Source organism: Phascolarctos cinereus, unplaced genomic scaffold (assembly GCF_003287225.1).
Source record: "Phascolarctos cinereus isolate Bilbo 61053 unplaced genomic scaffold, phaCin_HiC Scaffold_726;HRSCAF=1367, whole genome shotgun sequence".
NCBI classification, from domain to species: Eukaryota; Metazoa; Chordata; class Mammalia; order Diprotodontia; family Phascolarctidae; genus Phascolarctos; species Phascolarctos cinereus.
This window is the reverse complement of record NW_027556098.1, coordinates 263,039,595-263,066,334: the sequence shown is the minus strand read 5'-3', so window position 1 is coordinate 263,066,334 and position 26,740 is coordinate 263,039,595. Positions and strand designations below refer to the sequence as shown.

At 39.6% G+C, this 26,740-nt stretch overlaps 1 protein-coding gene across 1 annotated transcript; it reads left to right on the top strand.

Annotated features, from left to right (window-relative positions):
• The first annotated feature begins 207 nt into the window (after positions 1 to 207).
• Positions 208 to 25,392, top strand: LOC110195856 (potassium-transporting ATPase alpha chain 2-like). Its single transcript, XM_020968791.1, has 20 exons — positions 208 to 324; positions 886 to 999; positions 2,196 to 2,330; positions 2,718 to 2,835; positions 3,128 to 3,396; positions 4,299 to 4,497; positions 4,675 to 4,784; positions 10,303 to 10,437; positions 12,342 to 12,534; positions 13,317 to 13,492; positions 14,770 to 14,906; positions 18,061 to 18,211; positions 19,398 to 19,566; positions 19,674 to 19,828; positions 21,205 to 21,325; positions 21,496 to 21,641; positions 23,186 to 23,319; positions 24,583 to 24,684; positions 25,142 to 25,233; positions 25,364 to 25,392. Exons 1-20 carry the CDS (start codon positions 223 to 225, stop codon positions 25,390 to 25,392), a joined length of 2,787 nt encoding a protein of 928 aa, XP_020824450.1. The 5' UTR covers positions 208 to 222.
• Positions 25,393 to 26,740: the final 1,348 nt, after the last annotated feature.

The following is a 26,740-nucleotide window of genomic DNA, read 5'->3' as shown; positions in this document are numbered from 1 at the left end:
CTCCACCAAAAAATGAAAAAAAATCTCCCAAAAAACCACAACCCCTAGAGTTTACATCCACAAAGCTAAGAGTGTCCAGTCATTCTTTAACACCTGTTTGTCCTGGCTTTGTCTTTGCAGGGTCTCACTAGCACAAAAGTTGCAGAACTCTTGGCTCAGAATGGGCCCAATGTCCTTACTCCACCCAAAGAATCTCCAGAAATCATCAAATTCCTCAAACAAATGGTGGGTGGATTCTCCAGCCTTTTGTGGGCAGGAGCTGTTCTGTGTTTCCTTGCATATCTGATTGAATTTTCAAAGGACAAGTCTGCTTCCATGGACAACGTAAGTACCTAAAAGGCTTCCTGCAATGGTTTTTGTCATTGGTTTCTCTATCATAGAAGGGGTGCCAGAGACTAAGAGCTCTCATAGAGTCCTGGACTGATAGACAGGGAAACAGGGAATTCAATCCTGATTCTGCCAGGGAATCACTCTTGAGTGGGATCATGTTACTAGAATTCTCCAGGCTGAAGTTGCTACATCTGTAAGATGGAAGGTAAGGGTGGAGATATCCTAAGGGCTGCTGTTTCTATGCCACAGACATGAAATAGGAAAGCATCATGGGCTCCTAAGGGACAAAGGTGCTGTATCAATATGCACATCCTTGGGCTCTAACCTTATCCTCTCAAGGAGGATTTCCTCATTTCTTAATTTAGCATGTGAAACATTTAGGGAACCTTTAGGAGACTCCTAGGGCCTGGCAACCAAAATGTATGAAATGATTCCCCACTGACCTATATAACAAATACTTGAGCATCTAACTTACTTGCAGGTTGAAATTCTCACCCTAAATAGTACCTGAAGCATTTGCTTCTCTGACTTAGGTCTCCTTTCCCTTTCATGTAGATCTATTTAGGTGTTGTGCTCATCATGGTGGTCATCCTCACTGGGATGTTTGCTTATTACCAAGAGGCAAAAAGCACCAACATCATTGCCAGTTTCACTAAAATGATTCCTCGGGTAAGTAGTTCAAAATTCCTTAGAGCTGTGTCATGGTAAACACCACTTATTGCTACTTCTAAATCTTCATATAGCTCTGCCTGGTTTGTTCTTCATTCACTCATAAAGTGCCACCTAAGAAGTTTGAACAGTAACTTTAAATGAGCTTTTTATCAGGCCAGAGAGTGACCATATCTACCTGGGAGGATGAGTCTGTATTCATTCTGTCCCTTTTCTCTCCCCAATTCTTTGCCTGCATGCACTGATGTTGCCACCAGAAGGCTGGCAGAATGGCTGAACCTAATGCTCTTCCCATGGCATAGAATGGTCTTCCTGTGGCAGGTTTTCTGTGTTATGTTTAAAACTGACAATTTTCCTCCATGATGGCCAAAGGAACTGCTGACCTTAATTGGGGGAGGGGAAAGGGAGTTGGCTCCCTTCTTTGCATAAAGAAGGCAAGAATCCAGGTCATCACTGTACAATTATGACTTATATCACATAAAGACAGCATGGCAATGAGAATAGGACACTAGACTTGGAGTCAGGAAAACTCAGATGCTTCCTAGCTGCATGATCTTAGGGCAGTCACTGAACTTTCTCTGGGCCTCTGTGTTCTCACAGGTATTGGACTTGTTGGACTCTAAGATTGCTCACAGTTGAAGACCCTGGATTTTGACTTGTGTCTTCACTGTTCAATCTAACATTCTGTAGCTAGCATCAGTTCCTGCAGGCAGCTGTTGGTCTTTCTCTCTGTCAAGTCTACAATCCACCCCAATCTTCTCTCAATGTTTTCTGGTCCCCCTGTGAACTATAGCATTTAGAGGCCTTCAGGGCCCAAGAGAATTGTTTCTCTACTTATAGCCAATGACATAGTGGATAGAGTTTTGGATTTGGAACCAAGAACACCTGAGTTCAAATCCTGCCTCAAACACTAGTTTATGACCCTGGGCAAGTCACTTGACCTCTCTTGGCCTCAGTTTCCTCATCTGTAAAATGAAAACAATAATAGCAGCTACCTCTTAGGGTTGTTGTGAGAATCAAATGAGATAACATGTAAAGCACTTTGCAGGTCTTACAGCATTATGTAAATGCTACTTATTAGTCTTGCTATATAGCTAAAGCTGCAATATCCTTTGATATTGAGTATCTAGACCACGGGTAGATGAAGAAGATGCCATGTCAGGGTCTGAAGTTTCTTTTTCATTTTCATTTCCCAGAAAGCTTTTGTCATCAGAGATGGGAAAAAGAGGGAGATCCCTGCAGAGCATCTGGTTGTAGGAGATATTGTAGAGATTAAGGGTGGAGACCAGATTCCTGCTGATATCAGGATCCTGGCCTCACAGGGATGTAAGGTAAGCATCAATGTATTGTTCTGTCTAAGGATAATTGGATCTGTTCCCAGTCTCTGTAACCTACAGTCCCACCCAATAGTCCTTGATTAAACCAAATGGGCAAGACAGCCAAAATGCCTAATTCTAGAACTTTCTTAAATCTGTCTTCATGAAATTACTTTGTATTATTGCATTTAAACTTTATGTTTACTTTAAATGTGCATGTTGTTTCTTTCACTCACACACACACACACACACACACACACACACACACACACACACTACCTAGAAGAAAGGGAAGTTCTTCAGGATAGAGATTTCATTTTTTAAAAACCCCAATACTTTGGCCTGTAACTTACAGTAGGTAGTTAATAAAAGTTTGTTAAGTTAAATTGAATTCATTCCCAGGTAGATAATTCATCTCTTACTGGGGAATCAGAGCCTCAGTCTCGTTCTTGTGATCTTACTCATGAAAATCCCTTGGAGACGAAGAACATTGGCTTTTACTCTACAACCTGCCTGGAAGGTAGGTCTGGTGGAATATGTGGAACAAACATTCCATAAAAATTACGGGTCCTTCTGGTCAATCTATGCTTCTTGATCTCCTTCCCTCTACTTCCTACTAGATTTTTTTTCCTAAGGAAAAAAAAACCCATAGTTGTACCCAATATGCCAACACTTGATCTATTATCATGCAGTTCTTTGCATCAGTGCAATGGTGGTCATGTCAAGCCAGAGGATGAAGACAGAAGCCCAGGAAGTCTATATCTCTTATAGGCAAGACCTCCTGGAATATCATCCATATACTTTCCTTCCAGGCACAGCAACTGGAATGGTCATCAACACAGGTGACCGCACCATCATTGGAAGAATTGCCTTACTGGCTTCATCTCTTGGGCATGAGAAGACACCAATTGCCATTGAAATTGAGCACTTTGTCCATATTGTAGCAGGGGTAGCAGTTTCTATTGGTATCGTGTTCTTCATCATTGCAATATGCATGCAATACCGGGTCCTAGATGCTGTCATCTTCCTCATCGGCATCATTTTGGCCAATGTACCAGAAGGTCTGGTGGCTGCTGTCACTGTAAGTCTGTGATGTGATCTATGCTCTCTGCCTTGATCCTTATACTCCTAACATAGAATATTCAATCCCCGACATGAGCTGGTATATTACAAGTTATTTCAGTGTTTTAGGGTAGAATACTTTCCCCAATGGGAGGCAATACCTGAATGTCTTAAACAGGTTGGGTATTAGAGGAAAAAAATAGGGTCACTTAGGATAGTTTCAGCATTAGAAACCAAGATCACAAGGCACAAATCTTCATTTTCAGGAGATGTGTAAGTAAGCTTATGTATACATTTGTCTGCTCTAGTCTTGCTTGGAAGCAAAGTGAGAGATCTAAAGAGTGAACTTCAAATTGTAAAGCAGTCTCTGTGTGGATCTCTTACCTGATCCCAACCTGTAAACTGAGGTGTAGAAGATATTGAACCCTAGAGTGTATTTAAGAAGGTACATAATAGCTCCTTGAAGACCCAGAGTATGAGATGAGTATCCCTTATGCATCCCTTACACTTAGGATGTCCACTTGGGCACAGCTCCCTTACAATCTTTCTGGAGATGGACATGGTCACTCAAGTTGACCCAAGGTCAAATGGTGATTTTCATCCATATGGTACAGACTTGTTGACATTTCCTTTGCAACTCAATTCATTGTGGATCACATTATTCAAAAGAGGAAAGAATCACAATTAGGATTTTGTTTCCTTAAAAACAAAAGCCTCTTGGGATCATTTAACCAATAAAATACTCAAACTTTCTGTATAGCAATCATGATTGTATCCCCGAATTCATCTAGCCACAAATATTGAGCCATGATTATTTGTAAAAGATAGGTCAAAATGTGGTCTCTACAAAAATGGTTAAGCAAAAGGTCATATCATTTTGACTCACTGGGGTTTACGTTTCTTTCCTTCTTTCATTTGTAGGTGAGCCTGTCCCTGACAGCAAAAAGGATGGCCAAGAAGAACTGTCTGGTGAAGAACCTGGAAGCAGTAGAAACTCTGGGCTCCACCTCCATCATCTGCTCTGACAAGACTGGGACCTTAACACAAAACAGAATGACTGTGGCCCATCTGTGGTTTGACAAGCAGATCTATCAGGCTGATACAAGTGAAGATCAGAATGGTGAGGCTTTGGAAGCAATGCCAAGGATGTGGGACTGAGCAGGGAAGTTAATGCTAACCCTGATAGGGTGAGCAGGCTGTTTCTGAGATTTGTTTGGACCCTGTGGATATACAAACTCACTCTCCTCTCCCACAGCAGTCTTCTATGTGTTACATAATTCTCTCTCTTGCTTTCCAGACCACGTCTTTGATCAAAGTTCTGCAACCTGGGCCTCCTTATCAAAGATTGTAACACTGTGCAACCGAGCTGAGTTTATACCAGGACAGGAAAGTACCTCCATCATGAAGGTAGGTCTTCTGCTCATCTGGGTGTGACATCAAAGCTACTCTCCAGGTCATCTTGCTATCTTCCATTCCCTTCTGCTGTACTGCCACTTAATGAGATGAGAAGTTACTATACACAAGAGTTAGTTTGAACTGCCAGCATGTTGTCTAGCCAAGTAACAAAATCATACCTTGGCTTCATTCTACTTTTCTTTGTAAAGTCATAGGAAAAAGTGGAGGAAGTGTTAAAATACTGACTTCAGGTAGTGTGTTGTAGTAGCTTGAACAAGGCTGAAATTCATTGTGATTCCTTCAACACCCTACAGAAGGAAATTTTATGATCTTGCTGTAGTGTTGAAATGATGTAAATTAGTCATATTTGTTTCTCCAGGACCTAACTCATCTAAGCCATTGAATTCAGCATTTATTAAGCACTTACTATGTGCTAGGCACTAGGGTAACCAGATACACATAGTCCCTGGCCTTTCAGAGTTCACATTCTACTGGGGGAAAACTACATACACAAAGGTAAATATGAGTGAGAAACACTAGCAAGTGGAGAAATAAGGAAAGGTCTCTTGCTATGAGTTGTGCTTAGGCTGAAAATTGGAGGAAGCAAAGAGTAACAAAAGGCAGAGTTGAGGAGAAAGTGGGTCTTAGCATTCAAGACAGATGGCCAGTGCAACGGCAAGAACATGGGAGATAGAATGCTGCTTAAGGGGAGTAGGAAGCAGTCTAATTTGGCACCCGTGACAGCTAAGGGCAGTAATGTGTAACTAGCGAAAAGGACAGGTAGGTTACAGAGCCAGATTATGAAGAGCTTTAAATGCCAAATAGGAGAGTTTGGATTTGATTCTAAAAGGCAACAGGGAGCTAATGAAGCTTCTTGAGCAGGGACACAAGTAAATGTGGCTTCATAGAACATATTTCATTCTTGGCCTTCTGTTCACTTCTTCAACTTATCTCTTAAACTCCTTCTGCTTATCTCTGAGCTCCAGTAAGGCATTATCCAAACTCCACTCAACACCACCTACCACCTCACTCCTCATTCTCTTTCCTCTCCTCAAAGTTCCATCCTAACTCCATCTTTTCCAAGGTACCCTCTGGAATGCCTGTTCAATAGGTAACAAACTTACCTTCATCTTAAATCTATTCCTCTCCCATTCCTTCCATCTACTAGCTCTTACTGTAATCTAGCTTTCTCCTGATGACACAGACTCCCTGGCCACCCTTCTCTCATTCTCTTTGGCTCTCTGGTTGAGGTCAGAGAGCTGGAATACTCCTTGCTCCCCATTGCCACTTCCAGGTTATCTCCCTTCCTCCCTCGATAAGTAACCTCTCTTCCTTTGAGATTTATGCTATTTATATCTACCACCCAGTCAAAAATCTGGTAGCTGTTTTTCATAGACCCTCAGGTCACCCCACTTAATTCCTCAAGGAGTTTGAAAACTGGCTTACAATTTTTCTTTCTTTCCCAACTCTTGCCCTTATACTAGGGGACTTCAACAAATGTATTGGTCCTCCCTCAAATACCCTAACCACTCAGGTCCTCAATCTACTCTCCTCCTATGAGCCACTTCTCCACCACACCTCAGCCACATGCAAAGAAGATCATTCCCTAGATCTTGCCTTCACCTATAAAGGTATCATCTCCATCCATGTTCAAGAATTCTGAAATCACTTTATTCAATCATAATCTATTGGCTTTTCACCTTCACTCTGCCTTCCCTCACATAATTCTACTCTCCATCTTCACTGTGACCATCAGTCCCTTGACCCCTCAGTTCTCTACCTGGCCATCTCCCCTGAACTAGCCACACTCTCCTCTTCCCCGTTTCTTGATTCCTTGGTAAACAAATTTAACTCCACACTGTCCTCCTTCTCTTGAAGACATACTACCTATTATGCTCAACCAACCCTCAGTCTTGGATCACTCTCACCATTTATCACCTTTGTGCCTACACATACTACTGCATGTGACACATATGCTGCTGAGTGAAGGTGAAGAAAATTCTATCACATTGCCTTCCTCCAAGAGATTGACCCCTCTGTTATCCCCACCATTTCACTTATTTTCAGTCTCCCTCTCCCTACTGGTTCCTTTCCTATTGCCTACGAACATGCCCATGTCCCCCCCATCCTGTAAAAAACCTTCACTTGATCCTTCCATCCCTGCTAACTACTATCTGATTTCTTTCCTGCCCTTTGTGGATAAACTCCTTGAAAAGGAGGTCTGCAGTTGGTGGCTACGTGTTCTTTTTTCTCTCTCTGCTTAACCCTTTACAATATAGCCTCCAATCTTACCATTCTGCTAAAATTGCTCTCTCCAAAGTTACTAATGCTCTCCTAGTTGCCAAATCAAATAGCCTTTTCTCAATCATCATTCTCTTTAACCACTTTGCAGCCTTTGACATTGTTGATCACTCTTTCCTCCTTGATGCTCTCTTTTCTCTATCAGGGCCTCTCTTGATTTTCCTTCTACCTATCTGTACACTCCTCCTCTGTGTCCTTTGGCTCACCCTTCAGATCATGCCCTTTAAATGTAGATGTCTCAAGGGGCATTTGGTTCTCTTTTCTTCTCCCTCTATACTACTTCACTCAGTGCTCTCATCAGCTCCCTGAATTAAATTGAATTTAATTTAATGGATTTATTACCACCTTTATGCTGATGATTCTCAGATCTATCTTTCCTGCCCCAATCTCTTTGCTGATCTCTAGTCTCCCATGTCCAACTTCCTTTCAGACATCTTGAACTAAATGTCCAGTAGACATCTTAAAATCAATATGCACAAAACAGAACTCATTATCTTTCATCTTAAATTCTCCCTACCTCCTACCTTCTCTATTAGAGGGCAACACCATCCTCCTAGTCTCTCAGTCTCCCAACCCAGAGGTCATCCTGGACTCCTCACTGTCTCACCTACCATATCTAATCTGTTGCCAAAGCCTGTCAATTTCATCTTTCCAGCATCTCTCAAATATGCCCCCTTCTCTTCTGACACTGCAACCACTGTAGTGTGGGCTCCCATTATCACATCACCTTAGTTCTGGATTCCTGCAATAGTCTGCTGGTGGGTCTGCCTGCCTCAGGTACCTCTCCACTACAGTCCATCCTCCATTCAGCCATTAATGTGATTTTCCTAAAACACAGGTTTGACCTTGTCATACCCCTATTCAATAAACTCCAGTGGCTCCCTATTGCTTCTAGGAGCAATATAAAATTGTGTTTGGGATTCAAAGCCCTTCATAAACTAGCTCCCTCCTACTTTTCCAGTCATCTCAAACCTTACTCCCTTACACTGTACCTTGACACCATTATAGTGGTGTCATTTTGGTCCTTTTTGAGCATGAAGAACAACACCTTACTCCCCAACACATATTTTTCAGTCTAGTGACACTGGCATCCTGGATATTTAGTGGAAAAGATATTCCATTTCTCAGTTCTGGGCATTTTTCCTGACTCTCTTCCATGCTTGGAACCCTTTCCCTCCTCTACCGCAACTACTGACCTCCCTGGCTTCCTTTAAGTCTCACCTAAAATTCCACAGGAATTATACAGGAAGACTTCCCTAACCCCTCTTAATTCCAATTCTTTTCCTCTTTTAATTACTTCATATTTATCCTGTATATAACTTCCTCTGTATATATTTGTTTGCAGGTTGTCTCCCCCATTAGATCATAAGCTCTTCGAGGGCAGGGACTTTTTTGCCTCTTTTTGTAACTGCAGCATTTAACACACTGCCTGGCACATAGTAGGTGCTTAATACATCTTTATCAAACTGAATTTGCTGAACTGAGTCTTAATCAGGTATAATAAGGGAAATATTTCTTTATAATATCATTCAGAAATACTTGAGACCCTTAATTGAATGAAATGCCCCAGGTAACTCGAAGGCTGTCAGTTGGAGGGCAGGTGCTACTCTGCATTAGTAGATGAAGTTGCCTTCACCAATGTAATCCACGGGTCAAGACACAAAATAAAGATATCAACTTATTAGATCAATTGTAGGGCTATTCTTCTCATCTAAGAATTTTTTGGGGATATGAACACTTATGTACTTCAGTGCATTTCATTCTCTCTTTACTTCTTGCCACATTGAAACTGCTTTGGTTTCTCCTCTTCCTTTCCCATTCTGCTCTGTTTTCTTCTGTTTTTTTCTGCCTCTGTTTTTCCAAAGCATATTCACTGGGATTTTGTGCTTCTTTCTCCCTCACTTATTTCATCCATTCTCTGAGCTATCAACTCTATGCTGATACCATCTAAATCCCAATATCCTGTCTTTTCTGACCCAAGCTCCAGTTCTATCTCTATCATCCAAATAAATGGTTAATAGACAGTGCCACTTGGCTATTCATTGACACCTACCCTGAAAACAACACATCTAAAACTTAATTTCTTCATTTTCTCAGAGTTTTAAGAACCTTAGGGATCTCTTTGTCCAATCTGCTCATATAATGAAAATGGAAATTGAGTTCAGAAAGGTTAAAACTTGCCCAGAGACACAGAACTAGTCAGTAGCAGGAGGTAAGAAAAAACTCAGGTTTGCTGATGCCGAGTTTAGTGTTCTTTCTATATTTGTAAATATAGAACTTGGCAAACCTTGGAGTGCTATATAAATTCTAGCTACTGTTATCATTGCTATGCCATCTTGCTCTCCCCAAACTCCACAAATAAGTGTCCTCTCCCAGTTTCCCTATCAATGCCACATTCCTCCTGTTTGGAGTTTCCAATGCCCAAAGTTTGGAGTTTCCTTTGACTCTCCCCTTCATTTCCTATGTCCACAGGGTGACTGTAAATGCCTTACTACCCTAACCCCCTTTAAAGCGTCACTCACTTTTAACTTCTTGGATTCACCCTTATTACCCTTTTCCTAGACTACTAGAGCAGTTACTAACTGGGCTGCTGGATCTTAGTTTCATGCTGTTCTAATCCTTCCTACATCCCATTACCAGGCTCACACTTCTTATTTTTTCATCTTTCTCTTCTGTTCACTCTCCATTGGTTCATTAGTACATTATAGCATCAAAATTCTGCCTGGTTTTCAAGCCCCTTTTTAACATGGCCCCACCCTGCCCTATTCAAACTTGTTTTTCCACTATTTCCTAACTTTAATTAGGACTATTTCATTACTGTCTTGATTGACAATATGCCATGCTTGTTTTTTTTCTTCATGATTCATTTTATGGTTTTGCCTTTAAAAACTTTCTCCATTTATCTTTTCTGGTGTTTCCAGGTCTAGCTCAAATGATCCATGAAAGAAAACCTTCCTACCCCAACTGCTCTGGTCCTTAGTGATCTCATCTTTAAACTTACTTATTGTCTAGACAATGCAGTTTCAAAGCTTAATACTATTGTCTTGTCTTATTCATTTATCTTCTGTCTTCAATTAGATTATAAACTCTTTGAGGGCAAGCATCTTTCCCCCTCTCTCTCCTCCGTATTACCTATAGAACTTAAGCACGTTTTTAAATGACGTGGAAGAGCCAGACTGTGATTATAATTTGATTTGTTTTATTTCTTCTTTGAAAAAAAAAATTCCAGAAAGTAGTGATGGGAGATGCCTCAGAAGCTGCCCTCCTGAAGTTCTCAGAAGTCATCATGGGCAATGTGATAGAAAGAAGAAAAAGAAACAGAAAAGTGGCTGAAATTCCTTTTAACTCCATCAACAAATTCCAGGTAGGTTTTTCCTCATCACCAAGTATCTTATTTCCTAGCCCAATGATATTCTTACCTGCAGTTATGAAAAGTCTCCACAGGTCTAGAGCCTGAGCTACTTTGGGCTGTTGTTTTCCCAGAAGCACAGTAGGGAAAGGAAGATGAGTCTAGAGAACCTAGGATGTGGGTGTCCCTGAAAAAAAATACATCCAGTCTACTGTCTTAGTTTTTGATGCTGAAGGATTTAGGGGTCTAGGTTTTCCTTGCCTGGTTACTATCAGAGGCACTAAGGGAGTTGCATGTCCTTCATTTTTGAAGAGGACTAAAGACATCACAGGTGATGTCTTGACTTTGTGCATGAATTGGATTTAAGAGAGGCAAAGTTGTACAAAGTCATCAGCCTCACTCTCTCTTCCTGAGTGAAATCCAGTAACAGGACAAAAGTCAAGATGACTGGTGATGAGATTCGTGGATAGAGCACTTGCCCTGGAGTCAGGAGGACCTGAATTCAAATCTGGCCTCAGACACTTGACATTTACTAGCTGTGTGACCCTGGGCAAGTCACTTAACCCCATTGCCTAGGCAAAAAAAAAAAAGAAAAGAAAAGATGACTGGAGATGGAGAGTTCATTCCCAAAGAGACTGCCTCATTCCAAAAGTCAGTAAAGTAGGTAAGCCTCACCACATTGGGTGGAGACAAATAAATGCCCTTTCTGACAGTATGTGGGCAAACCAGGAAGGTTTTAGGTTTCATTCTATCTCATGCAGTTGAGGTTCTGGGGTCCTGTGGGGTCTTTTCCCCAACGTCTCAGGGAATCAACCTAGCAGCAATTGGTGCTTTCATTTCAGGAGTATACTAGTGTGCAAGGGCTGACTGCTTCTATCTCCTTCATGAAGAGAGGAATGAATTGAGATGGGAATGAAAATGGCTCTTTGGAGTTTAAAGTATTAGGGGAGCTGGTAGTATGAGAGAAAAGCATATTTAGTGTTAGAAATTTCACCAGCGGCCTTTTTGCTCAGTCTGGAGCAAAGTAGATTTGGGCCATAAAGTAAAAATTCCTTTCCCCAGCCTTCCTCTCACACAAATATACATGTCTTCTTTAACCTCATAAAATATACTTTATTAAATGACATTTGATGGTTACCATGGTGGTACAATTTTCCCAGTTCCTATCAGAGAGAATATACATATATAAGAATCTCTTCATTGTTAGTGGGTTGAAAAGAAAGCCCCAGGTGAATGTAACTATGTTGAAAAGTAGTGAAATTTAAGTCTCTGGCTTCCCGGAATTTTTTTTGAAACCTGCAGTCGATAATCCTGCCCTGGTATGACACTCAGTGGAATTGTGCCACCACCTGAAAGGACCTCTCTTCCTCTTTAGAGAGAGGCACCGCTGCAGTTTGGGTCTCTTAATTTCTCATATAAAAGCCCAGACTGCAGGTTTAGGTTGGGGCCAAGTTTGAGTCTCCTTTACTAGTAGGAGGCATCAAGGGATCTTAGAGATCACTGTGGGTTTGCATAGCACATCACAATAGAAGGAATGCTGAGTATGGGGGGAGAAGTCTTGGATTCAAACCTTACCTCTGGCATTTACTTCCTGTAGAGCCCAAGTTAGGCAAATCATTTAACGTCACTGGGCTTTAGGTCTCTCATCTATAAAATGAGGAGTCTGGACCATATGGTCTCTAAGGTCCCTTCCAGCTCTGGCTCCTTGATCACATCAATAGAGGAGGCTTCAATGCACACCAAGGCCATCAATATGCCTCTTGTTTCCACTGCAATGTGGTCAAGTGTACAAAGAGTGAAAGATGATTTCCTTTCTCCTAACATATGGCTAGTTGTGGAGGAACTCTTCAGGTCTCTTAGAAGTGACAGTAATAGTGGCATGCCCCATTTAACACATTCACTTAATTTCTTCCTCCCAGCTGTCCATTCATGAGACAGATGACCCCAATGACAAGCGCTTCCTCTTGGTGATGAAAGGAGCCCCTGAGAAGATCCTGGAGAAATGCAGCACCATCATGATCAATGGCCAGGAGCAACCTCTTGATGAAAGCACAGCAGAGGCCTTCCAGACTGCATACATGGAGCTGGGGGGCTTAGGGGAGAGAGTGCTGGGTGAGTTGGCCTGGGAAGGTGACAAAGAATGGGCCACTAGCCTCTACTACATAAAGGATTAAAGTTGAAAAAATGGACAAGTTTACTAAAAACAGTGGAAAATGATATCAAAGGAAGGAAATGAATCAATGGAGTGTGTGTTTCTAAAGGACATTGGAATTTGTGTTTGGGAAGGAAAAGCATGTTTGGTGCCAAAACATCCTCATAAAAATGCTTCAAGGATCCCTGATTTTATTAATGGTTCCTCATTCTCTAATGCAGAAACCATCAATAAAATTATGGGTCATTGACTGAATGTTCTATGCTTTCTTTTTAATGGTCGAGAAACTGATTTTTATTAGTGAGGGAATTCCCAGCATAGAAACTTCCCTGTTTTCATGCCTAGCAAAATTTTATCATGTAATCTCATTTAAATAACAGATCTCTTTAACCCCGTTAAGATGGTTTTTAGGAGTTTTCCTACCTGAACTTTTAAGTATAGGTCTTAGTTCCTTATGTGTAAGATTGAGAAGGTTAGATTAATTGATCTGTAATGTCTCTTTCAGTTTAAAAAAAATCTGTGATTCCATTATGTAATTTTTCTCCTGGCTTTTACAATATCCTATCTACTACACCTTTCCTGAGGAAGGTATAGGAAAGGAACCTAAGTTTCCATTCAAGAAAAAGTACTTTGTCGCTTTGATGTGCTTGTGTGGTATGGAAGCACAGTATCTCATTTTTAATTTTCCTCCTGTTCTTATTAATGCCTTCCCCTGTTTGTTCCCCATGCATATTTATTCCAGGTTTCTGTCATCTCTACCTGCCAGAAGATGAGTTTCCAGATACCTATACCTTTGATGTAGAGTCCATGAACTTTCCCACCTCTGACCTCTGCTTTGTAGGGCTGATATCACTGATTGATCCCCCTCGATCCACTGTCCCTGATGCAGTCATGAAATGCCGCAGCGCTGGCATCAAGGTAGAGTTCTTTTTTCCTATCTCTTGGAGTCCTTCACAGGTGAGAAAGATCCTTTGAGGAAGTTTTAATTCACAATAAAGTCCTCTCTACCATCCCATGTATTTTCATTTTCCCTTTTATATTTGAGAGGCATCATGAAAGAATGGATAGAAAGCTGGACTCAAGTCCCTGGGACGTGTCCTCCCCTGACAGATGCTGGCTAAGTGACCCTGGACAGGATAACCTCCCAGTGCTCGACACAGCTCTCTGAGAGTTGTTGAAAAGGTGCCAGTCTGCAGTGGTGGAGGGCATTTCCTCATCAATGAAATTACTCATCCAGCTTCAATCTCTATTCCTTTCATGTGTACAATGTTAGGTTTTTATTGGTTATTAAAACATTGATTTATTGGAATTCTGTAGAGAAGCTTCTTCTCAGTATAATTACTGTTTAACACCTGAATACTTGAGTCTGGTGCAGTGAAAACGGCCAAAGGAATGATAAAATAGAGCACTCGTATGGTTTGCAAAGTGCTTTTTACATATATTATCTCATTTAATCCCATTATGTTTTCCCCATGAACCATGACAGGCAATGAAAAGGTTAAAAAAAAAAGTCTCTCTCTTTTTTTTTTTAAATCAATGATTGCTTTTGGCAGTATGACATAAGACTCTCTTCCCAACTCTTCCATCAACGAGCTCTGTAATTTTGGGCAAATCACTTAACCTTCCTGAGCTTCTGTTTCGTCATCTAATAAAAGAAGATAAATATTTTTCAAACCTTGAAGTACTATATAAATGTAAACTATTGTTATTATTATTATCATTTAGTAATAGAAATAATGGTTTTTTTTAAGCTATAATGTACTGTATAAAGGTAAGGTAGTATCTTTTAATATTTTTCTAACTCCATTTATCTTTATGATCCTTTAAAGTAGAATATGTAACTCCAATTGATATACTATTCTTTAAAATCTGAGGCTGTCCCACAAATTCTTTTTTCCTAAAATGTCGGGCAAGAACTACACCAAAGAATAAAGGTTCCCTCAAAAAAGGTGGGAAAAAATTTTTTAAAAAATTGGCAAGAAGATATATAGAAAATATACCAGTGCTGGACTTTTCCAGGGGGAGGAAAGATACACATCACAACCAAAGGTCCCCCAAAGAGCAATTCTGTTATCAACACTGATCATATGTACCCTACCAGCTCTTGCCTCAGGCAAGAGCAGTCATGCTCACTTGTTCCTCTGCTTTTGCTAGGCCTGCTTCTGATTGATTATATCTGTGTCTCCTCATTTTAGGTTATCATGGTGACAGGTGATCATCCAATCACAGCCAAAGCCATTGCCAGAAGTGTGGGCATCATTTCAGCCAACAGTGAGACTGCGGAAGACATGGCAAAACGTCTTAAAATTCCTGTAGAACAGGTTAACAAAAGGTAAGAGCAGTAGTAATGCAACTCTTGCCTATCTCTTTGTTTCCAAAGAGCTGCAATATTAGGGGCTCATATTCTTTGGCTCACAGCCTCTTAGGTTACTGCTGATGTACCGTTTCTTCATAGGCACATATACCTATACATATACATACATACACACATTCACGTACACATACATACACAATTGCCTTGGAAAGCCAACAAAAAACGGTATCCTTTTTTTTTTTTTTTTGCCGAGGCAATCGGGGTTAAGTGACTTGCCCAGGGTCACACAGCTAGTAAGTATCAAGTGTCTGAGGAAGAATTTGAACTCAGGTCCTCCTGACTCCAGGGCCAGTGATCTATCCACTTCACCACCTAGCTGCCCCATGAGTTGGGTTTTAAAGAACAAGTAGTAATTCAACAGTCAGAGGATGATGCTAAGGGAGGGCATTCCAAACACAGGAACAATCAGCCATTGCTTCTCACTACCAGCCCTTTTGGGGTTCCCTCTGTGAGGGGTAGGACTTGGTAGTATTCATTACAGTTGCTCCAATGTGAGTCCTCTGCTAGCCTCTATTTCCCTATTTTGAATGGAAATGGCAATGTCTATTACTTATAATAGGCTTCTCTTTTTTTAAAAAAAATTTTTATTTCTGGAATTTAAAAAAACCATTTCCATAACATGGTACAATAAAAAAGATGATTGTACATGAAACTGAAAATTTACTGTGCACAACTTGCTATTCCTTTCAAATATACAACAAAATTATCATGTACATTTCTTTTCTTTTCTTCCCCACTCTCCCTATCCCACTGTAGGGATGGCTACCATTAGACACAAATAGGTTTATATGTGTGTGTGTGTGTGTATATATATATAAATATATACAACATTGCTATTACTGTATACGACATTCTCTTGGTTCTGCTCATTTCACTCTTCATTATTTCATGCAGGTCTCTCCATGTTTTTCTAAAATCACTGAGCTCATCATTTCTTTAGTACAGGAGTATTTCATCACAATCATATACCACAACTTGTTCAGCCATTCCCCAATTGATGGGCATCCCTGCAATTTCTACTTCTTTGCCACCACAAAGAGAGCTGCTATAAACATTCTAGAAGATAGAAGTTCTTTTCCTTTTGCCCTAATCTTCTCTAGAAATAGACCAAGTAGCGGTATTGTTGGGTCAAAGGGTATAGGTAGTTTAATAACTCTGGGTGTAATTCCAAATTGTTCTCCAAAGTGGTTGGATCATTTCATTATTCCACCAACAACAAATTAGTGTACTAATTTTTCCACATCCTCTCCAACATTTACCACTTTACCCTTCTATCTTTTTAGCAAATCTATTAGGTATAAAATGATATCTCAAGGTTGTTTTAATTTGCACTTTTATGTGCCTATAAATTGTTTTGATTTCTTCACTGGAAAACTGCTGTTCATATCCTTTGACCATTTATCAATTGGGGAATGACTCATATTCTTATATATTTGACAAAGTTATTTATATATTTTAGATATGAGACCTTTATCTGACAATCTATCTATAAAATTTTCCCCAAATTTTCTGCTTTCTTTCTGATATTAGCTATATTAGTTTTATTTGTACAGAACCTTTTTAATTTAATGTAATTGAAATTATCCATTCTACACCTAACTTTGCTCTCTATTTCTTGTTTATTCATAAATTGTTTGCCTGTCTATAAGTCTGATAAGTAATATGTTCCATGTTCTTCTAATTATTTTGTAAAATCTCTTTTTATATCTAGGCCATGTATCCATTTTGATTTTGGTAAATGGTGTGAGATTTTGGTCCATACCCAATTTCTACCATATTGTTTTTCAGTTTTCCCAATAATTTTTACCAAATAATGAATTCTTTTCCCAAAATCTTAAGTCTGTATACTTGTCAAATATAAAGTTATTATGTTCATTTGCTGCTGTAAATTTTATGTCTACCTTTCTATTTCTTACCCAGTATCAGATAGTTTTGATAATTACTGCCTTATAATACAGTTTAAGATCTAGTACTGCTAAACCTCTCTTTATACGTTTTTCATTATTTCCTTTGATATTCTTGACTTTTTGTTTTTCCAAATGAATTTTGTTATCACTTTTTCTAATTCAGTAAAAAACTTATTTTGGAAATTTAATTCAGATGGCATTAAACATACAAATTAGTTTGGGTAAAATTGTCATTTTTATTACATTGGCCCTGCCTACCCATAAACAATTAGTATCTCTCTAATTATTTAAATATGATTTTATTTGTAAAAAAATTTTTTAAATAATTTTGTTCACATAAATCCTGTGTTTGTTTTGGCAGATATACTCCCAGGTATTTTATACTGTCTAGAGTTATTTAAAATGGGGTATTTTTTATAATCTCTTCTAGCAGAGTTTTGTTTGTGATAGATAGGAATGCTAATGATTTATGTGAATTTACTTTCCATCCCATTGCTTTGCTAAAATTATTGTTTCAATTAGCTTATTTTTCAAGAACGTTATCATATCACCTGCAAAAAGAGATAGTTTTATCATCTCATTCCCTATTCTGAATTTTTACATTTCTTTTTCTTCTCTTATTGCTATTGCTAGAATTGCCAATACAATATTGAATAATATTGGTGACAATGGTCATCCTTGTTTCACACCTACTCTAACTGGGACATTTATAGATAAATGCATTTTATCAATTTAAGGAAAAATCCATTCATACCAATACTTTCAAGTGTTTTTAACAAAAATGAGTGTTGAACTTTATCAAAAGCTTTTTATGCATCTATTGATATAATTATATGATTTTTTAAAGTGTTATTATTGATTTAATCAATTAGTTTAAACCATTATGTCCTTATGGCAAACTATTCCTTCATTCTGGTATAAATCCCACTTGATCATAATGTATAATCTTTGTCATATATTGTTGTAATCTTTTAGCTAGTATTTTATTTAGGATTTTTATATCCATATTCATTAAGAAAATTGGCCTATAAATTTCTTTTTCTGTTTTTCTCTTCCCAGAATGCACGCTAGGCTTGTCTATTTTTAACAGTGTTAAGAGCATTAGTGAAGAGTGTTGTTACCTACTGGGTTACCTTGATCAAGGAGGATCCCTCAGCATTAGAGCTGTCCTTTTTCCTTACTGGGTTTTGTTTTGGCCCTTCTAGGGAGGCAAAGGCAGCTGTGGTCAGTGGAATGGAGCTGAAGGAGATGAGCCCAGAGGAGCTGGATGAGCTCCTGACCTACCACACTGAAATTGTCTTTGCAAGAACATCTCCCCAGCAGAAGCTGATCATTGTGGAGGGCTGTCAGAGACAGGTGAGCCACTGGGGAGGTAGAGCTCAATATGTGCCTGGCATACAGTAGGTGCTTAACAAAGGTTCATTGACTGATTGACTGACAGGTACTCCAGTGAATCTGACTCAGATACCTTCACACTGTCATTGATCCTGAGGGGAAGCCTTGTCATGACAGATGGCTCTTTCCCAAAACACAGCTATGGTTCCTTCACAAGTCTCAGGAAAATAAATGGCTAGTTCTTTCAAGGAAATTCTATTCAATTTCTCAAGCATTCATTAAGCATTATTTTGTTCTTGGCACTGTGCTAGGTATTGGAAATACAATGACAAAACAATCCCTTAAGGAGCTTATATTCAAGTTTTTTTCAGCTAACAAAAAATAATTCCTCCCTCATTGGGGAAAAAAAGACAAAAGAGAAAAACAAAAGCTTTATAAAATATGTATCATCAGACAAAGCAGATTCCCTCACCAGCCATGTCCAAAAAAATGTCTTATTCTGGCCCTTGACTTTACCTCTCTGCCAGGAGATGGGTAGCATGCTTCATCATCAGGCCACTGGAATAGTGGTTGATCATTGTATTAATGACATCATGCAGTGTTAGTTTGTCTTAAGAATGTTATTAATATATAAATTATTCCAGTCCTGATTTCTTCACTCTGCATCAGCTCGTAAAAATCTTTCCAGGGTTCTCTGAAATGGTCTCTTTCATTATTTCTTACAGTACAATAGTATTAACCATTATATTCATATACCATGGCCTTGGCTTGAATGAGTGAAACCTCTGTTACAGCTTGAAGAAGATGGTGGCCTATCTATTCGTCATTCTCTAATTATGACTTCTCTGTTGAGTGAATTAGTTTAGCTGGCCCAAGCTGTGGAGATAACTAAGGAAAGAATGTGACCCCACAGTCAATATTTTTTCAGGGGACCTGGAGAGATGTCCATCTCTGTCCTCTGCCATCTTATCTTGCACCTGCATTCGTTTAAGAAGGTCTTGCTTGGGTACTTATCCCTCTTATTCTTTATACCACAAGGCAATATAACCCTTCCCCCCTGCCAAAAATGGACTCTTGCTGAACACAGAGTCTTCTTAATTTCCAGAGCAGATGGAGGCTATTATTTTGATCAATACTCCAAACTTGACTACTTGTTAAAGTTTCTAGATTTAAAGTTAAAAGTTTGAATCCTACTTTGTTCTTCCAGGATGCTGTTGTTGCAGTGACAGGAGATGGTGTTAATGATTCCCCAGCCCTGAAGAAGGCCGATATTGGGATTGCTATGGGTTTTGCAGGTTCTGATGCAGCAGCAAATGCAGCAGACATGGTCTTACTAGATGACAACTTTTCCTCTATAGTGACAGGTATAGAAGAAGGTAAGTAAGGTCCCTTGCACACAAAAGACATCTTAGATGTGCCCTTATAGTTGATTTAACCTGGTGGTTTGAGGGTTATTTCTCTGACAAGAGCATTCTCTTCATAGGTCGCCTAATCTTTGACAATCTGAAGAAAATCATTGCCTTCACCCTGACCAAAAACATCGCAGAGCTTATCCCTTTTCTGATCTTCATTATTGCTGGGGTCCCCCTGCCCATTGGTACCATGGCCATCTTGTTCATAGACTTGGGCACTGATGTTGTAAGTAGATTTCTGAGGAACTAGGGAATCAAATATTGAATCAGGTAACATAAACTTTTGGGACCATTTTTTTTCCTTCTGGTTTTTCTTTCCCCTGAAAAGATTTAATTATCTTGTCAAGAAATTGATAATAAAATCAACACTGTCTTGAACTGAGCTTTCCAAATGATTCCATTTACTTTACCCTCCAAAAATGTGTACAGTGTCTATTTCTCAGGTTCCTTATCCTTGAACTGGGAACAATGATCAAGGATCACAGGTGAAGCTATCACCAAAACAGTCTGCAAAATGTTTAGGGGCAGGGCAGCTAGGTGTTGCAGTGGATAGAGTACCAGCCCTGGATTCAGGAGGACCCCAGTTCAAATCTGGCCCCAGGAACTTAACACTTACTAGCTGTATGACCCTGGGCAAGTCACTTAACCCCATTGCCTAGACAAAAAAATAAAACCCAAACGGGTTTAAGAGGTCTGAGAAACATTGTAGGATACAGCCCCTTAACTAATCCAAGGCTCTTTTAATTCAATAAAGGGTAGCTCACCTAAGATCTCTTAAAACTCCTAAGATTAAAATATTGCCTTTACATGTGGCAGTTAAATCTTCCACACATCAAGGAGAGGGCCACTTGCTAAAAGAAGCATAATGGAGATTAGTGGATGGAGTGAATGAGTAAAAAACAGGAAAAATGACATTATTCACATTTTCAGGAATCTTCAGGTCTAGTGACAAAATGCTGAGCATAGGCCAGTGTAATTTTCTGAATTGTCTCTGCATCTGGGATCAACCAAATTAATTCATAGGATCAGAGATCTAGGAGTGGGAGTTTAGAGGTCATCCAGTTCAGCCTCTTCATTTTATAGATAAAGAAATTGGGGCCCAATGATTTGTGCAAGGGTATACCAAGTACTTAATAAGAGGTAGAGGTGGTAACAACCCAGGTGCTCTAAATCCATAACAGACAATGCATAACTAAATAGTAACTGAAGAATAACCAATATCGTTGAGGGTATATTATTCATGTGACTTGGGAAAGCATGAATAAATCTTAAGTGTATAACAGAAAGCAAATAGAGACTAAGGAAGGGAAATAGCCCTTGCTAGCCCCTTGTCAACCTTCCTCCCTTTCTTCTCTACAGGTAGTAATATCAATATATTACTGCTCACACATTTTAGCATGGTTAGAGATCTGTTTCTTTTAACACTAATAGCAAATGATTCTTGTTGCTTAAAGATTTGAAAATTTCCGGCCAAGTTGCTTCCAGAGAGTTGGGATTCACTTATTCTCTCTATCTTCTCTTTGCTAAATACTAACTGGCTATGTTCTAGCTATAGGGCAGTGGTGAGTGACTGGGTTTCACCATCTTCTTTCCCCTCCATAGATTCCCTCCATTGCCTTAGCCTATGAGAAAGCTGAGAGTGATATCATGAGCCGAAAGCCACGCCACATGAAGGACAGACTGGCAAATCACCAGCTGGCTTTGTACTCCTACCTGCAAATTGGTATGCTGAGATCTAACTCCCACCTGTCACTTTAATACCAAAAGTCTTTCCTAAGGCTGTTTCCTAAAGCAATCAGAAACTGCCTTTTATTTTTTTTTTTGATGGGTGGGAGAGAAATGGAAAGAGACTATCCTGAACTCATCTGTTCCTACATCTCCTTTGACCTCTAGGAATCTTGCAATCTGCGGGAGGTTTCTTTGCCTACTTCACTGTCTATGCAGTACAGGGATTCAAACCTGACAGGCTCCTTTACTTGCGGCCACTATGGGAAAATGGTAGTCTTAATGACCTTGAAGACAGTTATGGACAAGAATGGGTAAGGGAGATCAAAATTTTAACCCCATTTATTCTCTACTCTATTGCCCATTTGACCTGATTGATGCTGAAATTCCATGCTCTACACTGCCTTAGTGATGCTACCTTATTAGAATCAATGAGTGAATGAAAACATCACCAAGCATTTGTTGAATGATGACTATGCACTAGACAGTGTATAAATACGACTAATGAAAAAGCATTTATCATAGAGAAACTAGAATCTGCATCTGCCCTTAAGGATCTTACACTCTAGTGGTGGGAGACAATACTCTGAGGAACTGATGATTTCTGCAGGAGAGTTCAGTAAAGAGAAAAGGGTAGAGTCATGGTAGCAAGTTTTGGAAATGAAAGGACTGAAACTTCCAAGTCATGGTCTCTGATGATGAAATATGCTTCTGTCTTCTCAGCTGAGAGATGGCAAGCAATAGGAGGGAATGCCAAATGGCTAATGTACTGGCTTTCTCCATTTAATTGTTTTTCTTTATTAAAAAAGAGGGAAATGAAGAGAAGAGAATGAAACTATCCACATTGCCCTGAGATATGTAAATGAAGACTACATTGAATAGCTCCAGATATCAGGTTAAATACAGTGGACAATGTTGATTACTACCTCATTAGCTATTTTTGGAATTTGGGTGGCACAGTAGTTAAAGCTCTGGGCTTGGAGTCAGGAAGACCTGAATTAAAATCCTGCCTGAAACTCACTGGCTGGGTTACCATGGGCAAGTCACTTATCTTCTATGACCCTTAGTTTCTTTATCCATAAAATGGGAATAATAAGAGTGCCTTCTTGACAGGGTTGTTGGGAGAACCCAATGACATAACATTTAACATGACACATAAGGGGCAATTAGGTGACACAGTGGCTAGAGCACCAGTTGTGGAGTCAGGAGGACCTGAGTTCAAATCCAGCTTCAGACACTTGATACTTACAAGGTGTATGACCTTGGGCAAGTCAATTAACTTCGATTCTGCTCAACCCCCCCAAAAATTCTACATAACTATTAGTTATTATTATTAAATTGGATATATGTTTTTGTCTTTTGTTAAAACAAAATTTGTTACTTAAAATTTTAAAAAATAGCAATGAGATGAGAGTCTCATGGAGGGACGTTTGATTCTGTATGGAAACTGATTGCCCTTTGGGTGTGCAATTCCTCATGAGAAAGAGATGAGATCATCTGGCTCAGCCTAGATTCCCAGAGTTATCTGTAGTTCAAGGTGGTCAGAGAGCAGACATGGGAGTAGAATTATGTAAGGAGATATAATTGATTTTCAAGAATCAAAACGGCAATTCAAAATTTTATTTGAATAACTGTGACCTTTATCAGGATTTGTCTTTGCCTTTGGTGATAGTTTGCTAGAGCTGACACACATCAGCTTTGTAACAGACACAAAAGAACAATTAGGCTGCAAGGTACAACATATGGGGATAAGCAAGATAAATTAAATCATCTTTTCTTTCCTACTCAACTGTTACCTTTTTTGGAAAACTAGGTAACCATCTGTCTCCACACCTATCCCCCTTCTGATCATTTGCAGACAAAATATCAGCGAAAGTACTTGGAGTGCACTGGATACACTGCTTACTTTGTTGCAGTCATGGTCCAGCAAATTGCAGATGTGATCATCAGAAAAACTCGGATAAACTCAATTTTCCAGCAAGGTCTCTTCAGGTATCAACTAGACTTCTCAGAGGCTTATCATGCAAAGAGCGTGGAATTCTGTTGGTTCATCAAGGGCACTGATGTTAGGACACATACTGTGGGAAAAGATTGTTTGACATGGCTCTGAGTCATATTAGCCTGATGGGCTCCAGTCAGTCAGTAAATATGTTTTAAGTACCCTACATGCGTTGTCAGTGTGCTAAGCTTTGGGCCAAAAGAAAGACAAAATATATTTCTGCTCTCAGGGGAGACAATATGCAAACAATTATATACAAACAATATATATGTATATATACTTGTATATTTATATATGTATGTATATATGTGTGTGTGTGCGTGTGTATAAAATAAACTGGAGATAAATGGCAGAGGGAATGTACTAGCATTAAAGGGGAACTGGAAAAGTCTTCCCATAGAAGGTGGGATTTTTAGCTGGGACTTGAAGGAAGCCAGGAGGTAGAGATGGGGAAGGAGATCGTTCTAGGCTTGAGGGACATTCAGTGAAAATGCTCAGAGTTAGGAGATGGAGTACCTTGTGTGAGGCTCAGCAAGGAGGCCAGCATAAATGGATCACAAAGTACTATATGGTGGGGTGTAAGGTGTAAGAATACTGAAGAAGTGGGGCGGCTAGGTGGCGCAATGGATAGAGCACCAGCCCTGGAGTCAGGAGGACCTGAGTTCAAATTTGACTTCAAACCAAACACTTGACACTGGGCAAGTCACTTAACCCCAATTGCCTAAAAAAAAAAAAAGAATAAAGAATACTGAAAAATATGGGGGAGAGGGAAATGTGAAGGGGACTTATGAAGGACTTCGAATGCCAACTAGGATTTTATATACATATATACATAAATACATACATACATATTTATATATACACACACACATACATACAATATATTTATTTTATCCTGGATATGATAGGGAGTTTAGTGAGAGGAGGGTGTTTAAGAAGAATTTTTAGCGGGGAGACCTACTACTGGGCCACTAAAATAGTCCAGGCATGAGACAGTCAGAACCTGCACCAGGGTGGTGGCAGTGTCAGAGGAGAAAAGGAAGTATATACAAGAGATGTCACAAGGATGAAATCAACAAATTTGGCAGCTGATTAAATATGACAGGGAGGCAGATAGTGAGGAGATGATTTGTAGATTGGTAGCCTGAGGAACTAGGAATTTGGTGGTATAATTCCCTACAATAACAGGGAAGCTAGGAAGAGGGGAGGAATAACCAAGTGCATTAAAACTCTGTTCATGTTTATACTTTGTACAGAAATAAATACATCTGGGTTGGGATTGCATCTCAAATTATCATAGCAGCAATCGTCTCCTGTGGATTTGGAAGTATCCCAATCCTGAATTTCACCACGCTTCGGTGAGTTATGTGCCCTGATGTGGGAAGGGAAAGCATTCGGAGGAGAGTTGGAGACCAGGCTGTGGTGGCATGAGGATGTCTAGAGCAGAAATAAGGTAGTGAGGATTGGAGACCACAAATCTCTTTTGAAAAAGTGGTTAGGCCTGGTCAAGCCATTGAGGGAAATGAGAATGAATTCAAATTCACATTCCCTTTGCAAAGATTTGAAGGGGAAAAAGTCACACTTTATGGTTCTCATCTTTGAGTATTCCTTGCTTTGTATTATGCCTTTAAAGAAAAGAACTGGTTTTGACCAATTTAAAAAAAAAAAAGCCTTCCCTGCTTTGAATCCACCTGAAATTGTTGCAGTTGCCAAGAAGGCAGTGAAGTTACCAGCTCCACCGCCATTTACCTGAGAGGCTGGTTCTTATCTTCTGATACACTTTGACTCTTGCATTTGGCTGCATTTCATTTCCAGGGTCCAATATTGGTTTGTGGCGGTACCATATGCCATTGTCATCTGGCTATATGATGAGTTCCGAAAACTCCTAATCAGGCGCTATCCAGGAAGTAAGTAACCTCAAAGGAGGAGCATTTGGATCCAGATTTAGGAGACCCTGCTGAGGTTAAATAAGCATTTGCCTTTTTCTGTCTCCCACAGGTTCCATATTTCTTATTGACTCTCTTTCTCCCCCTACAGGCTGGTGGGATAAGACCATGTATTACTGAAATTGCTTTTGGTTCCCAAGACACTTCTTTTTTGGGGGGGGGGAGAGGTTGGGCAATGGTGTTAAGTGACTTGCCCAGGGTCACACAGCTAGTAAGTGTATGTGTCTGAGGCCGGATTTGAACTCAGGTCCTCCTGAATCCAGGGCCGGTGCTCTAGCCACTATGCAACCTAGCCGCCCCTCCCAAGACTCTTCTTAATTTCTCCCTGATGATGTTCAGCGCTCTCCAGTTACCTCTGCTGGCAAGTCTTCTGTGCAAAATAGGCATCGTCAAAATCCACACACCAGAAGAAATTTGTATGAAAGTGTCTCAGTTAATGTACTGTAAAATTGAGATTTGGCTTTTTGTATAGGTTGTTTTTCTTTTGCTCCCTGCCCCCTGTCCTTCTTATTTGTTTAAAATATACAAACTCTAAAGGAAGTGGAGGACAAAAAGAACCTGTTGAATCTGTACATAACTTTCCACAATGTTTAATGCAATTGTAAAACCTGCACTTGCATTGTATTTCATATTGTTGAGTTTTATGAACACAACCTGGGCACAACTGCATGTAGCACAAACCCTAATGGATTGGCCTAGAGAGGCTACATTTTAAAGTAAAATATATTTTATAAAATAAGGTTGTGACTGTTGTTCTTAGACTCACTGACAAGGTGCTCTAATTCAACTAGAAAGGTATTTGAAAGCTAATAATTAAATTTCTTTGTGCCCTAGGAATAATGGAAGTTATAAAATATCAGTAAGTTGTGTTTAGATAACTCATCATTTCATTCTCTCCCTCCTCTACCCCACCCCCAATTACTACTTATAGTGTGTGGTAGGAGTGAGGTTTCAGAGCCAGAAAAACTGAATAGGCTGACTTACCATTAGTTGAAATGGAAAAACTCAAAGTAAGATATGATTGGGTTAGAGTACAATAAAAAAAAAAGTCCAAGTGCTTCTAGATTGGGCTGGAAACTTTTCCAAGAATGTAATTTCTAGGACATCATTCTAGGAATGAGAAATAGACCAGGGAAAGCATTTCCCACCACCTCTTCTATTATTTCCAGTCACTGAATAATGAGTCTAACCCAAATATAATATAACCTAAGAAGAACCTCTAGTTTAAATTTTTTCCATAAACTCCCTTACCTGTTAGGTGTCTCCCATCACCATCATTTGGACCATTTTTGGGCTTTAGAAGTAATTCCTCAGGAAATTGGGTCAGGGAATTTGCCAGAGGATGGCATAGTATATAGTATAATCCCAAGGCTTCTATAGATACGGTGTAACACAGATATGCTTAGACTATATGTGCCAATACAAGCATTAGCTCTATAGCTCATTCAGTTGAATAAAAAGGAGAATT